Source organism: Symsagittifera roscoffensis, chromosome 9, assembly GCF_963678635.1.
Source record: "Symsagittifera roscoffensis chromosome 9, txSymRosc1.1, whole genome shotgun sequence".
NCBI classification, from domain to species: Eukaryota; Metazoa; Xenacoelomorpha; order Acoela; family Convolutidae; genus Symsagittifera; species Symsagittifera roscoffensis.
Window position 1 is genome coordinate 32218322 of NC_087070.1, and position 16873 is coordinate 32235194.

A 16873-nucleotide genomic window follows, 5' to 3' on the forward strand; every position below is an offset into this window, starting at 1 on the left:
TTAACTTAATAAATTTGTTCATCCACACACACTCACTGTTTCGCCCACCGAGACGGCATCCACTTCTCGTTATTTGGTAATGAATTTTTTACTAAATTTCTTGCTTATATATTTCTAAATTCTCTTGATAATCTGACGATACCGTTCCTCTTCATATAATGTCCAATCAAACACATTGTATCATAAGTAAAAACCACCTACGCGGCCGTGGAATTTCGTGCACATTATGCGCAGCCTACATGCATGTAAAATGCAGCGGCCTTAATCGAGGCAGAGCGACCACGATGACAATTTCAGCTGCAATCGCTGCACCTCCCTGGCTACAGACAACACTACAACTGACATCCAAGTCCCTCCAACTCAACCTCAATAAGCTCCTTCGACCAACGATCAAAATCCTGCAATTGCAAACAGCAACTAAACTGTAACAGCCACACTCGACCTCTGGTCAAATCCCACACCAGAACTGCAAGATAAAATAAGAACAATCTACAGCCAAGTGGTGCACTGGAAACCAATTTTCATGATCCTCGCAAAAAACAGAGTTGGATTTATAGAAACTCGAAATATAACCCTCACTCGTTAATTGAAAGACAAGAAAACACATACGCAATGCACGCAACAATGATATTCCCTCATCTCATGCTATGCAAAACCAAATCGGAGAGTGATGCTTCGAACTCCAAAACTATAGCAAGAAGGCACAAGCAATGGCATGAGGGCGACCTGGGCCAACTTTTTAACGAGGGAAAATCGCTGCAAATGCGTTTGGTAAAGAGTAAGAATAAGAAAGTAGAAACTGAAGCACAGCAATTTCATAAAATTAATGAGCACCGGAAAAAAAACGAGTGCTATTGCTAAACTAACTGATACCTCTAAAGTAATTCTCTCACTCGAGGAAACCGTGAAAGGTTAAACTCTTGAGCAAATCCTCATTGAGAAACACCCTCCCGCGGAGCCAATAAACAACAAGTATATAATATCACGCTCTAAAGATACAATCCTTTTCAACTCATCCAGATTCGACCAAATAAATGCCCCGAAAATTAGGAAGGCTGCCATAACAACACATGGTTCTCATGGAACCTCGTGCCTGGATGCAAATGAGTGGAGACGCATTCTAACGCACTTTGATCAACAGTCAGTTGAAATATCAAAGACACTAGCCAAAATCGCACAGAAAATATCGACAGAAATACTAAGTCCTGAGCTGCTCGAACAATATAATGCCTGTCGACTAATTCCACTTGATAAAAACCGAGGAGTTAGGCCAATTAGCATACGCGAAGTCACCCGCAGAATAAGTAGAATGATCACAAAGTGCTTAAAAGTGAACTTATGGTACTCACATCGAATCACCAACTATGCCTTGGCCAAAAATGTGGCATCGAATATGCAATTCATACGCTTAGGAAGCAATACGAGTAAACAGATTCCGATACAATATTACCGATAGACGCAGAAAATGCATTTAACTCCCTAGACCGAAACCTGGCTGTGAAAAACATTGCAAATATATGCCCTTCTATACTACCCGCTATAAAGAACTCATGCTCTAATTCATCCAAACTCTTCGTAAATAAAAAAGTTATCCTATTTACAGAAGGGACCACACAAGGAGACCCATTAGCAAAGGCGATGTACGGGTTAGCCACTTTACCTTTAAAAAAATTAGTCAACGATAACAGCTTAACTCAGAAATGGTATGCAGACGACGGGAACGCAGTCAAATTTGAAAAGTTTGCGAACAGTTCTTGACAGTATTATCAAACACGGAAAAAATTTTGGATATCATGTAAAGGCATCGAAATGCCAGCTCATTTTAAAAGATGAAAAATACAATGATACGTTTAAAGTAATCAAAAATACCGAACTTGAAAAGAAGAAAGTGGCCAGAGTACTTGGTTCTGTCATAGGATCCGAGACTGAATGTAGAACTTTCTTAGAAACTCAGTTAGAAGAACACAACAAAATACTGAAAAAATTTTGCAAGATCGCGAAAACATCACCACAAAACGTGCAATCCAGTTACACCAAAGGGGTACACGAAAAATTATCGTTTTTAGCTAGAACTGCCCCCAATACCACAGAAAACATGCAGGCCTGCGAGAAAATACTGCAGGAAAATCTCATTCCAAGTTTAATTGGTAAAGATAATATTAGCCAACAACTTAGAGACATCGTTTGTTTGCCACTGAAAATGGGTGGTCTAAATATCAAGGTACCTTCTGAATAAGAAAACTTTTTAGAATGGTCAATTAACAGCTATATCTGAGCAAGAAAAAATCTATACAAAAATTAAAATACTTAAATTTAAAACTGAAAGAATAAAACTGAAAGAACAAACCAAAAGTGAACTAACATTTTTAACAACTTGAGCAACAGTGAAAAAAAGGAACTTGAGCTAGTCTCCGAAAAAGGAGCCTGAAACTGGTTAAACGCACTGCCTTTTAGCAGATATAATTTCAACCTAAATAAATCCGAGCTCCGGGATGCAATTTATCTCAGATATGGATGGTTACCAACCAACATTCCACTCACATGTGCATGTGGTCAATCACTGTGCAAAGGGTGGATACGCCCACATGAGGCATGACGAAATTAGAGATACCTTTGCCAGCCTCATGAGCGAGGTTTGCTATGATGTTGAAATCGAGCCGAAACTTCAGTCGTTGCAAGGCGAGAGCTTTGTCAACAATTCAACCACAACTGATGAAGACGCTCGACTAGATGTAAAAACAAACGGATTATGGGCTCAAGGTTTAGCCGAACCTTCTTTGATGTCAGTCTTCCACCCGCACGCAAAAACTTCACGAAGACTACTGAAAGACGCTTATAATTACCACGAATCACCAAAAAACTCAAATTACCAACAGAGAGTTCTACAAGCCGATCAGAGCAGCTTTTGCCCGCTAATTTTTGGCTGCACTGGTGGTGACGCAGCAGCAGCTACACGGACAATGCAGCGCATAGCTGAAAAACTTAATGAAAAAAGGCATCAAAGCTACTCAGAAACAATAAACTATGTTAGAACTAAGATAAGCTTCGCGCTGCTCAGGAGCGCTATCCTTCGTATACGGGGGTGCAGATTTCTGTGTAAGACTCAATTCATAAACAATTCAATTAATGCTATTACAGAGGAAGGACGGTTGAAGTAAATACCTTTAATACTGGACTATGTTCTGATTTTGTTTATAATAGTTTCCTATTTCAGATAACATTGTTTTAATCGATTGTTTTAATTGAATATTGGAACAAAGACTGTTGTCATTTATGTTATCTACCTAATTGGAGTATCCAACAATGAACGTGATTGAATGCCCAGCACCCGAGTGCCCAACCACATGGGACACCACACTCGCTTCAGATGTACTCTCCAACCTCATCCAATTGCACGCACGAACTGCCCACCCAGCTGATGCAGGCACAACATCCACATCGAAGCTAGAGAAGGTGAAGCGGCCCACTATCGACTCCGGGGGAACCAATGAGGACTGGCAGTATTTCAATCAGCGGTGGTCGGAGTACAAATCCGCAACGCGATTATCCGGCCCTGACGTCATCTATCAACTACTCGAGTGCTGCGAAGAGTCTCAGGAAGGACCTCACACGCACGTATGGTACGCTCAATAGCAGCACCGAACAGGTAGTTTTGAACTCTATCAAGTCACTTGCCGTTCGCGCAGAGAACATACTTGTGGCAAGAGTTCAACTCGGTCAGATCAGACAAGACAGAGATGAACCAGTGCGTGCCTTCGCTGCCCGTCTACGAGGTCAAGCAAGCGTGTGTGCTTTCACGGTTGAGTGTGGTTGCAACCCGCCCGCAGTGGTAAGTTACTCTGGCTACATGGTTCGAGATGCGCTCATCAGAGGCATAGAAGACGAAGAAATACGGCTAGACATTCTCGGTCAAGCAAAGCAAGACCTTACTCTTGACGAGGCCCTGCAATTTATTGAGGCCAGGGAGAGTGGTAAGAGATCAGCCCTTCAGCTGAACGGATCGTCTGTGCAGGCCGCGTTATCAACTTACAAACGAAAAGACAAGCTTCGAGTTACCACTCCACGGAGTGGTGCCACATGCGGTTATTGCGGGCAACCTGGTCACAGTCAGAACAGACAGGACCGAATCAACAAATGTCCGGCATATGGTAAGCAGTGCGGCAACTGCGGAAAATATCATCACCTCATGGAAGTCTCTCGACAAACAACTCAACGCTCAACCGCAGCACCCGTCGATAATTCTGGAATGCTGGGAGTTCTCGACGCCGTCCACAGTATCAGCACATCAGGTAAAATCAGTCACCTTGTTCTGGATCATCATATCTACGACGAGTTGTGCGATTCTTGGAAACGTAAGTCATCACACCCTCAACCGGTAATCGACGTCAGAGTAGTGGTGCATCCCGACGATTCTGCAGCACTCGGTTTCTCGGACGGGAATCACAAAGTCAAGCATTGTGAGATGCAAGCTCTTGCAGACACTGGTTGTCAATCTTGTCTTGCCGGTACGAACATCCTCCGCCTCCTAGGCTTGCAGCAATCTGATATCATTCCTGTGACAATGCAGATGTCGGCCGCCACAAACCAAGGTATCAAGATCTCCGGTGCAATTGTCGCGCGAGTTGGTGGAAAATCAGCAGCCGGCAGTGCCGAAACTCGTCAGATCATATACCTGACCGATGACACTAAAAGACTGTTCTTGTCTAAACAGGCATGCATTGCCCTTGGGTTTATATCTAAGAACTTTCCTACAGTAGGTGAAACCCACTCCTCGGTATGTCAAGTGACCAGTGACAGTGCATGCCAATGCCCAACGCGCAAACCACCGCCACCGGTCCCTTCTGAGATCCCATTTGCGCCAGTTACAGCGAACCGGCAAAAACTAGAAACCTGGCTGAAAGACAGGTATAGTAGTAGTACATTTAACGTGTGCACCCATCAACTTCTTCCAACCATGTCTGGTCCACCCCTACGCCTTCACGTCAACCCGGAAGCGACTCCATCGTGCGTCCACACACCAATACCAGTTCCACTACACTGGCAGGATCAAGTGAAAGCAGCGCTCGACGAAGATGTCCGTCTGGGGGTAATTGAATCAGTTGCCGTTGGTGAACCAACAAGGTGGTGTCACAGGATGGTGATATGTGCCAAAAAATCTGGAAAGCACAGACGAACCGTTGACTTGCAACCACTGAATCAGCACGCCTCTCGCGAAACGCATCATACGCAGTCGCCTTTCCATCAGGCGCGATCGGTTCCACGCAACACTTTTAAAACGGTTTTCGATGCCTGGAATGGATATCACAGCATCTCCCTTCACGAAGGTGATCGTCACTACACCACTTTCATCACACCGTGGGGAAGGTATCGGTACTGTGTTGCACCTCAGGGGTACATCGCATCAGGAGACGGCTATACACGCAGGTTTGATGAAATTGTTTCACAGGTACCTAACAAGACAAAATGCATTGATGATACTTTATTGTGGTCGAGTGACATCGCAGAGGCATTTTCACAAGCCGCAGAATGGCTTCACCTATGTGGCAGAAATGGCATTGTTCTAAACCCTTCAAAGTTTGTTTTTGCGAAAGAAACTGTCGATTTTGCAGGATTTGAGATCAGCAATAGCACCGTTGGTCCATGTGCCCAATACTTAGAAGCCATTGAAAGTTTTCCATCGCCCAAGAACATCACGGACATCCGAAGCTGGTTCGGTCTTGTTAATCAAATCTCGTTTTCCTTCGCTGCAGCACCTCAAATGAGTCCGTTTCGGAACCTTTTAAAACCTGGTACACCGTTCCAATGGACAGATCATCTTGAGCAAGTGTTCCAAGCGTCTAAGAATGTCATTATCAACGAGATTCGCTCAGGTGTGGAAATTTTCGATAAGGGGAGACCTACTTGTCTTGCGACTGACTGGAGCAAGTCTGGAATTGGTTTTTGGCTAACGCAAAAACATTGTGACTGCCAGCCCATCAAACCCTTATGTTGCGCAAGCGGATGACGTGTGACCCTCGTTGGCAGCCGGTTCACGAGCAGTGCAGAGTCAAGATATGCTCCAATCGAAGGTGAAGCGCTAGCCGTGGTCGACGCACTCGAAAAATCGCGTCACTTCGTCCTTGGTTGCGATAACTTAATTATCGCTGTGGATCATAAACCTCTCGTCAAGGTGTTCGGGGACAGATCGCTACATGATATAGAGAACCCACGCCTTCGAAACCTCAAAGAGAAGACACTGCGGTTCCGATTTCGTATAGTCCACGTTCCTGGAGCTAGAAACGCAGCTGCTGACAGTGTTTCACGTAATCCTGTGGGGGTTTCCGAAGAAATGCAATTGCCTGACGACCAACCCACTGAGTCAATCGGCGCACCAGAAACTATGTGCCTGGCTTCTATTCGTGTACACGACAATAGAGAAACTGAGATTTGCTCTTCCTTTGATAACAAAAGCAGAGATGTCCTTAGTAAGATTACCTGGGAATCTGTGCGTCTTAGCACAGCTAGCGACTCATCGTGTCAACCACGCCAGATCGAACCACGCAGTTATCTCCCTCGATGTGCGTTTTTGGCAGGCCAATTCGGGATTTCCTTCCCATTCACCCTGGTAAGTACCAACCACACAAAATTTGGCAAGACACCTTGGCTGCCCGTGAAGATGCCCTTCGTATCCGCCATGCACGGATTTCAGAACGACTTGTAGAACACACCCGTCATCTGCCACCGCTACGGGTAGGCGATAATGTCCGGATACAAAACCAAAGCGGTCCAAATCCGACCAAATGGGATAAGACAGGTATTGTTATTGAGGTACGTCAGTTCGACCAGTACATAGTTAAAGTGGATGGTTCAGGTCGTGTAACTCTGCGAAATAGGAAATTTCTGCGTAAGTTCCTCCCAGTTGTTCACAGAGACCACAGAGGCCTAAGTGAGCACCCTCGACCAACCGATGTCAGTTTGGCACAGGTGCCGCAGGTAAAGCCTTTGACAACTTTGGTCAAACCATCATCAGTGGTTCACCCGAGTATACAGAAGAATCCGTTGGACATCTGCGAGCCGTCACTGCAACCTGATCAGCCAGATCTCTTCGAACAACAAAACCCAACGGCAGGTGTTTTGCCTTTGGAGCATGTGAGTCAGACAGAGTCGTCGGACGCAACCACTACGCTGTTGTCCACACAAGGTAAGGTTCCCCGTGCTCTCATGTGCCTGGAGCCTCACAATAAATCGGGACTGGTTGAGGAAGTGATTGAAAACAGCACAGGTAATCGGACAACTCGTCGTCAGTTGAGGACGTCGGGGCGTTGTTAGACGACATGCTTATCCACGAGTGCTTTTGAGTATCTGCAATGAAGTAAGAACAGGAGAACTATTCGAAACATTGCAGATGAACTATTCAGCCCTTTACGAAAGGACTTGAGGGGGCATACTGGACTATGTTCTGATTATGTTTATAATAGTTTCCTATTTCAGATAACATTGTTTTAATCGATTGTTTTAATTGAATATGGGAACAAAGACTGTCCCTAAACGGAAGGGCCCCTTTTATAAATTACCCTTTTTTCTTGAAATTAAATTATACTTGAATTTTAACATTCCAAGTAATTGTGATTTAATTTTCAGCTGTCCAATTAATTTTTGACTTGCCCTGACCGCTCTAGATCACAGATTAAAGCATATATTGTCTAAAAAATTCAAACACAATGATTAGTTTTAGCCTCGGAATTTAAAATGAACAAACATGTTGAGGTCGAATGAGAACTCTCTGAAGACCTCCTGTTCCTCTTGGTCCAGGAATTAAAGTCATTGGTTGTCCCTGGGAACTGATACGAGGAGAAGCACCAATGGCTCCCCCAACAATTGGACTGCTGACCATTTGAACAGTTTGAGGAGCGTTCTAAATTTTGTTGGGTTGTTCTTTAATACATTTACATTTGGAATAGATAATGTATAACGTTCAAATCAATTTTCTTTACCATCCGTATATTTTGTGCTGCTTGCGGCTGAATCTGGATCCGAATGTTGTTGGAATTGATTGTATTTTGTGCAGCATCATTGTTCTGCATCATCAAATCTAACACAAAACAAGGACAGCCCGGTTGCTATGCAAGTATCGCAGAATATTCTCAACGAACTTATTTGACACATGTTCTAAACACACTATAAATTCAAATGAGCCAATTGCAAATTTCTTTGCATGAGCTGACCTCTTTTTTATGCTGAAACCAGCCGAACTTATTTACATCGAAATCGGAACTTATACCTTTTCGTCACAAAAACGATAAACAGTGCGGAAACAAACCATATTGGCACACAGAGCCAAAGCAGAGCTTCGCACCAACGCGAAGCAAAAATTGTAAACCAAGAAAAATGTTATCAAAAAATCAGAGTACCAAATAGTTGCAAAAACATTCTTAAAAATAATATAAGCAACAAAATCAGCCAAACTCGAATTACTTTTCAAACCTGCCTCCTATGCATGGAAGTCTTCAGAAGACACGCGATCGAAACATTAGTGAACTGCCTTGATGAAAAAACCAAAAACCACTCCAAAGGATTTAGGAAAATAATCCAAGGGTTCGCATGAAACCCAGTCATTGCATTGTTCAAAGTTTAGTTTTCAGTTATAAGTGTAAGTTTCTTCAGGTCTCTACAGTTGTTGCATTCGCATAAAATGCGCCATGTGCATGTATCTGATTCGTTTTAGCGAGTTTTGAAAAACTTTTTATAAAATGGAATTATTAAGGCCCATAACTTCATGCAACTCTAGAGAATTGAACAAGAAATAAAAAGAGCGTATATACCGCACAGTTTACAGTTGAAGCAGTAAAGCGAAGGGTGTGTGTCAACTAGTTGCCTCAAGGATGCATCCAGCGTTCCCGCGCTGAATCGCTAAGTCTAGCTTTTGTTTGAGAAATTTAAAAGCTAGTTTCTAACCCGTTAAGACTGTTATTCGCCTTGCAAGTTCTTTCAAGAAAACTGCAGTAGACCTACCAGCGCCACCCAGTGTTTCCATGGCAACGGGTTCGAAAATTACAGCGGAAGGGAGGTCTGAATAGTGGTTTCTTTTGCGGACTTCGGCCTCGGAAGCTGCATTGGCACCCGGAAGAGCTCCCATTCGCAGATTAGAGTTTGCCAAACGACTTATACATGTGGAATCCCATGCCAAGGTTCGTCCTCGCTGCCATGGCATTAGTGTGTGTCCATCTGGTCTGCGTCCATCTTTATGTAGCAGCCCGATAGGTTTTAGTGTGGAGCTATGTATAATTCGCCCAAATACTACACAGCGACGGAGCGTAGAAAAAGTACCTATTAACGACTGACAGGCGTCAGTTACCTTAATCCTACTCGTTTTTCACCGTTTCGACCTTGCCAGTTGATTTTCTGGTCTGTTTAGGGCTAAGTAAAAAGTTACTATTTTTAGGCTATCAGTCAAACGACTTTTGATCAGCTTTCGTTTACATGCGAACACAACCACATAGCTGAGTCTCGGATCCTCAGACTACATGATTGCTATTAAAAACACGGCTCGAGTACCCTACTTTAATATGTTTTTGTATGACAGTTCTATTATAAATCCATTGGAGATGGATTGACCCTTTCCTCTTTCTAGCTACTCATATTCTAAAATATCAAATAAAACCGGTGTTAATTCAAAGTTTCACGACATCCAAGTAGCTACAAAGTCAGTTCTTTATAGTCCCTTCACATACAACAGTCTCTGGGGAACCAAGCCTCCGCTCCCGTAATCTTCCCGAGATAACGCTGTTATCTCTCCCAATTTGTGGCACGGGAGGGTTCCGTGGAATATTCCTTCCCCACTGAAGCTTCCTTTTCCACCAATTTCCGCTGCTAAGGTTCTTATCGTGTGTTATTGCCACGATAAGAGGCTTCGTTTCTCTCGTTCTTTCGTGCGACTGTTTTCTGCTATCTCCGTCGTTGTTGTGGATTTTCGTCCTCTCCAGTCAAAATGGCCGTCTTTTTGTATTTCTCAGAAATATTGGCCCGTCATTCGAAATTTTAAAAATTCAAGTTTTCGGAATATCTAAACACTCCTTAGCAGTAATTTTTCTTTACTAAGGCCTTTATTCGTTTTCTTTCGTGTCGCCGGAAGGTTGCACTGTGCCAATCCGGCAGAATGGCACATACTCCCCGGACAAGTCCCCATCAATGTCCCTATTGATCGCATAACACCGGGTTATCGTCAACTGGTACTCCAGTTTTCTATAATTGATCTTACAAATCGCATAAGAAAAGGAAATTTATCTACTCCACCTCAACTCACTACGTGTCACAAATGGCATCGTACTACATCTCACTGCCTTTCAACATTTTCACAAAATCTGCACCATGAAGAGTGTCCTAGATAAAATTTCTTTTCTGACTACTATACGTCATCTTGCCATAAAACTTCTTCTCGCTCTTTGTGATTAAAAAGTTGGGACGTGGCACGGCCACGCACCCGTTAAAATTAACTTAACGTCACTCATCAAGTATAATCAGTCATTTATGCGGTCCTATTCGATATTAAAACTAAGAAACTCCTAGGCTAGGAAAGTTATTGAGTTACTCACCCTTTCCGAGCGATTTTACCCAAACTTACCATGCCGCCACACAGTGAAATTGTGTCTTACACAGGTTAAAAACTTCAGTCGTGTTTAAATAGGTAAATATACTCACCTATGTTCTATATATATATACATAAGTAGCATAACTAAAATTTTCTTTCAACAATTTTAACAATTGCAGCAATTTTCAAAGTCAGGTTTGACCAAACTAAATCAAAACAAAAAGTTTAACAAGTTCAATAATCAAACTTGGTTGATTGGTTCCAGTTTTAACACACAAAGACAATCAAGTTTTTTTCTCCTCCTCTTCCTTTCTTGTTCACATTTTCACTTGTCCTCTTCGTTCCCTCATCTTCATTCCATTGCTTCTCCATCCTGATCTTCAGCTTTGCTGTCTTCTAGGATTTTCTCCAGCATGTCCATGGAGTTACGGGCCGTGCCCCAACTCTCCTGTTCCAACAGCCTGGGTTTGCAACAAGGTAGCAGGTCCACATTCACCTTTTGCTCCCGGTTCCTGCAAAAGCTGTTGTGAAGACACAGGCTCACATTTCGTTCTAGGTCAGCTCTTAAGACCTCTTTCTTCTCATCTTCAGTTACATAAGGCGCTCCAGCTACTCGCTTCACCGCCGTGGTGACTGCGTTTCTGTGCGTCAGGAATGCTCTCTTATAGGCTCCCGGTCCTATATCTAGCTGGAAAGATTGATAGGCTTCCGTTCATCTTTGTTCCTCGACATGTGACGCTTCGCGCGTTCATACATCCATGACGTCATCACTGGACGGAACCAAGGCATCAACCTTTGCCTTGACCATATTCTTTCAATGGCTTTGGGTATTCTCAGAACTTTGCAGGTGGTTCTGAAAAGGTCCAATTCACGGCTCATCTTCACGTTGCTCAGTTGCTCAGGAGTCGGCACGGCCGTCTCCTGTTCACTTGTGTCCGCGTTAGCCTCCAACCATATCACTGCCAGCATGGCACTAACCACCACGATTGACAACTGTTGATTCTGATCCGGCAACCCCGTAGAGTACAACTCCTCCACGTCCCATACTAGCATCAGATTTCCGCGTTTGGGGTACCATAACGTCTTCGCCAAGCAGTGGCAAGGATACTCCCCATGGGTTCTCACTATGTTCCTTCGGGTCCGATACCCTGAGGCTCCCAGCAACGGTTCCACCTCCATCATAATTCTGTGTAAATCGTCTTTCTCTTCTATGGTGGGGAATTCAGTGGGTAACGCTCCCCTCGCTTTCTGCTTTTGGAACTCGCTCACATTACCTTCGTTCAATCTTAGGAACTCTTCACCCACTACGTCTTGCAACTCGCCTTCAGGTCTCTTCGTGACTGCCCGAAAGATCTTTGCCAACAAATCATATGACCTCTCCGACATTCTGGCCAACCTCACGCACTTTGGCACAGAGAAAAGTTGGTCAATCAAAACCTGCTGCGTCCTCGCATCCATCATCACCATGTGTGTAGGATACCTATTATTGCAATATGGCGCGGAGCTTGAACCCACCAGATATTTTGAACCAGTAGGTTTATGATAGGCTTCACTATCCTTCAGATTCATTTCATTTTCCAGAGCTTCTCGCCAGCCTCCGATCTTCTGCTCTGTCTGCAATGCTCCAGGGAATACTTCCACGCTGAGGGACGTCACTAGCTCATGGGCACGCTCCAGGCGCTCAAGCGATTCTATCGAACTCGTCATGCTACAAAATCCCAAGGCTGTGGTCAAGTTTACATCCGTCACCCCACGACAGTCCGCGACCAACTCCATGCCACTCTTATCCGACATGCTCAATCTTCCGTATAATCGTGCCAGTTGTCGATGCTGCTCGCTCAGCGTAATCAGGCAGTGTCCCAAGTTGCAAACATGTCCTTCCATCCCACTATGTTGAGCTTAACAGGTGCCTTGCTTCAACCAATTGCTCGATGGACTTTCCTCTGATAGTTCCGTGGATCGGTTGCTCTTCCGCTTCGTCAGCCTCATGGCCAGCAGATGGTGTATCATGGCCAGATCATGTAGACTCGCATCATCATCCAGGTCTAACGCGATATCCGCCGTCATGTCCCAGATTGAACCGGCGTTAGGATGGGGACACCAAGAAGGCTTCATGAGTTCCCACATGGTTACTAGGCTGGTTTTCAAGGGACCGTCCCAAGAACCACAATCAAAACTCACTTGCCCCTTCAGCTCGGGAACCGAGGGTTCGACCACTCGTTCTTCTAAGATAATTCCCAGCCTGGGTTGTTCCACCATCAGCATTCCAGTTTCTTTAATCCGTTCGACCCAGAAATTGAGCACTATGACTTGCTCATAGTTGAAGTACGCTTCCCTGGCTTCTTCATTCACGAAGGGATTATACCCCATCCCCGGTATGCCAGACACATATTGGAACGAGTTCAGTTTCCCTAGTGTTGCAAAGTCTTTTTGGCCCCTCACTGCTTCAATCAACTCCCGGCTCACTTTCAATTCTTTGTTGGAATATCTTCTCACTTCTTCCAACTTGCGATAGCTTTCCATGTCATTCGACTCCCTATTTGGTACAGTCATCGGCATATCCTGATATAGTTCCAGGAGTGCCCTAAGGAAGTTTTTTTCGCAATCAACTCCCTTTTGCCAAATGATCTTTATGCTTTCTCCCAAAACAGGAGTGGGGATACGATCCACCACGAACCTGACAAAGCAAAGGGCATCCTTACGCTTAGCCCAGGCTATCGCAGAATCGTCTTTTGAAATCAACGCTCGCAGGGCTTCCATCAACTCCAGCTCCTGTTCCTTTGATTTCAAATCATTACTGGCTTCATATTCCGCCTTCTTGATGCCCATCAAGCACCAAGCCAACCGTGCTTGCAGGTCGGTTCTCGTGCACGGATGAGCTAGGTAAGCTGCCACCGTCGCAGGTGCATGCATCGTCTCGTCGAAGTATCTCTGGAGGGCCGCCCTCCAAGAAATTTCCAGCAGCTTTTCCAGCCCAATTTCGTTCGCTTCCGAGGACATTACTGTGCCGTATTCTTTCCGATTTAAGTTAGAATTTTCCGTAAGCCCTTTCAGATATTCCTGCAGGGCTCGCTTCTCGCTCCAAGCCATCAGGTGCCCTCTCGCGGAGTTCCTCGCCTTCAACATCTCCACATAACCCCCTGCTGGATCTCCCATGTGGACCGATTCCGGCACAGTGACTCGACTGTACTCGACCACGTCGAGTTGTCCCTCCAGTTTCATCTTGGCCATGTTGGTTCGTGAGGGCCTGTAATCTTCAAGTCCTCCAGATCCACACTGACTGATGATCTCCATCTCTAGCTTAGTGTCTGCTAGGGTTCGTGCCGTCTTCTTTGATTTCGTGGCTGTCGTGGTCAGACCTGCCAAGAGCATAGGGGGTATCAGGTTCTCTTTTTCTCCCCCGGTCAGCGTCGCACCATCTCCTTGCCCGCTCTCGCCTGAACGACCTGCGCTCGTCAAAGAGGCCACCACTGCGCTGGCTTTTGACTTCACCACTCTCTGGTTGACGGCTCGACTTCCTGTCTTTCCTTTCAGCCGCTTCAGCCCCTTTCTGGCTCGTCTAACGGGTAATTTCCTTGTGACCTGCTGATCATCGGCACTGTCCTCTGTAACTGACTTGGTCAGAAGATCAGACTCCATGGAGTTCATTATTTTCTCCAGGACCTCACGCATGATGGGTTGGTTCAATCCCACCTTCATTATGGACTGCGTCACATATCGTTGTATCACGTCCCATGACCTCTCCATGAAGTTCACTCGGCTCCAGGTTGCCCCTGTCTTGCTTTGTAGTTCACTTTGGTATCTCTCCCATTCCCCTTCCCGTAGCGTACTCAGGAAGGATACACTCATTGACTCTTCAATTTTTCTCCTCCTCGGTGACTCATGGAGCAATCTTTGCGGATCCCTGCTTCGGCACTCTCTCGCCTGACTTATTGGGTCCATCGGGGATAAGTCGGCCGACGCCTCCTTGGTAGGGGACATGAAAGACGATGGCGTCATCAGCAATAGACTCCCATCGACTTCCCCATCGTCGTCTTCACTGAACCGGTATTCTAGCAAGTCTCTCTCCAACGCTCCTAGATCCGTCTCACCCGGTTTTTCCGTCTTTCCCCCGATGTCGTCATCGTCCTGATCCATCAATTCATCGTCATTTGCATCAGGTTTCGGCTTGGGTCCTGAAGGATCTTGTCGTGTGTCTATGCCCGAGTCCGGCCGTGCCGGTACGGTCATGTCTCCTGCGTGATAAAACAATTCATCGTTCACCAGGAATTCTACGGACTCCTCGCCATGTGGTGCCAGGTCTTCTATCGTTACGTATGAGCCTCCTCTGCACTCCTTTGCAACTTCCAGCATCACTACTTTCACTTCTCCTGACCACTTCAGTCTTGATAAGTCATCTGTGGGAGTATACACCTCGTTCCACATTTCAGCCGAGACCTCTGGTCTCCTGGAAGGTAGTGCCTTGATCTTTTTCCTACTCCAAGCATCAGGAAATGTGAAGTCAAACTTGTGCGCGGCTACAACGTTGCAGCTGATGAAGCGCGGCTCCATCCCTTCACTCCCTTTCAGCATTCTCTTTTCTGCATCACGAGCTGCTCTGATGCGAGGGGCAATGACGGGAGATGTGACTCCCAACAACATCCTCCTTATCGGTGGGTATCGAGGGCATTGGTCCGGCAGCGGCCTGGACCCGGAAAAACACGCTTGCTGGTTCTCTTTCGCGTGTTCGTAGGCTTCTAGCAAGAGTGGGACTCTCATTGCCGCTCCTGAATCTTTCACTACTGGTCTCAGATTCCAAAGCTTCGGGTTAAACTGGATGTGGGAAAGTTCTTCACGGCCCATTCGGCACTTGAAGTGGTTGTTGAAATCCATCAACACCCAACCTGGCTCCGCTATTCTTCCGAACAGCCTATCGTCGCTGGCCAGCCCTCTCAGCTCCCTCTGCTTTACTCAATTCAGCACGGAACAATCCACGACTGAGACCAGAGTGACATACAACACAGAATTCCTGTATGCCTTGACTTGCACGTCCGGGAACGCGAAAGACATCACCGGTCCATACACCACCGTGACGAATTCCCGCAGTCCGTGAATCAGAGCCAACGGATCGATCCGCATCATGACAGCCAAATCTGTCAGCAAGGGCATGCCACAATACTGCTTACACTCACCCGCATCCGTCGCCACCTTATCTTCTCCCGTGACACTTCTGTTCTGTTGCAAGAGATATTGGAGCAGGAGAGTCCTCCAGTCTTTCATTTTCCTGAGCGAGGCGGTTTCCAACTGCGCGTTGAACTCACGACTTGTTCGCTGGAGTTGTCCAGGGTAACGCAACAGCACAAGCAAATCACCCAGTCGACCGTAGGTCATAGCAATCAGAGTCAGGAGTCCATCCAATCTCAAATCTGCCAACACTTGGGTGAAGAGGTTCGCCGGCCCCTTCACGAAGTTCTCATGACCAAATGTCACTTATAGGGCTAATATCAGGCCAACCGACAGCTTCCTGATATCCTTGACGAAACTCGCGACCAGGTTCCGAGATGCCCTCGGATAGCACGTCGACAGGAAAGATGGCGTCCATCCCACTCCCATTTTACCCAAGATGGCATCCGATCGTTCATATTGTGCCCTCGTGGCCAGTGCGTCAGCTTGGAACTTGTCCAACGACATCGTGTTTACATCCTGCATCAATTTCAACATCATACTCCCGGCTAACTCCCGGGCATCAAACAAGTTCTTCAGATACACGTGTATCTCTTTGATCACTGCCAGCGCATGCTTGAACGCGTCTTCTCCCAAGGTGCACAGTCTTGGTGACAAGTACAACCATAAGTTGTTGTGCGGCTTCATGCGCAAAGCCATTGTCATGAGATCTTCTTCCGCTGATGTCATGTTTTTCCTGACTGTCCTTCCCTGCTCATTCTCTGCGTGATCCATCTGTCTGAACCAGAGATCATCAGCCACCTGCTGTACTAACAGATGATCGTCATCTACCCCTGGTCTTAACTTCAGCAATCTGGCGAAATTGGACAGCTCCAACCCCAGAACCTCATATAGCACCAACCGAGTTGTGCTACAATCTTTGAGTCCCTGTATGGCATTGGAAATGTCAGCCCAAACGGCAGGAAGCTCAGATCGGGATGGGTAATAATTGTTGGGGTCTACCACTCTGTTCGGGGCAGGAATTATCACATTGAACCGTCCCTCTGATATCGTTGTGACCATCGTGTACACAAACTGAAGGGGTTTTGGCAATGCAGCGTACCCTGGTGACAACACAAAGACCACCTTCACTCCATTTTGGTT

At 45.8% G+C, this 16873-nt stretch overlaps 1 protein-coding gene across 1 annotated transcript in view; it reads right to left on the reverse strand.

Annotated features, from left to right (window-relative positions):
• LOC134854647 (uncharacterized) overlaps nt 1-16873 on the reverse strand; it is a 350978-nt gene that overhangs the window by 13808 nt on the left and 320297 nt on the right. Inside the window, exons 2-3 of the mRNA XM_063870995.1 lie at nt 7974-8073; nt 7739-7894 (exon numbers count right to left, since the gene is read on the reverse strand). Of these exons, the coding sequence (XP_063727065.1) occupies nt 7739-7894; nt 7974-8066 (249 nt within the window). The 5' untranslated portion in view covers nt 8067-8073. The remainder of the gene's footprint in view (nt 1-7738; nt 7895-7973; nt 8074-16873) is intronic.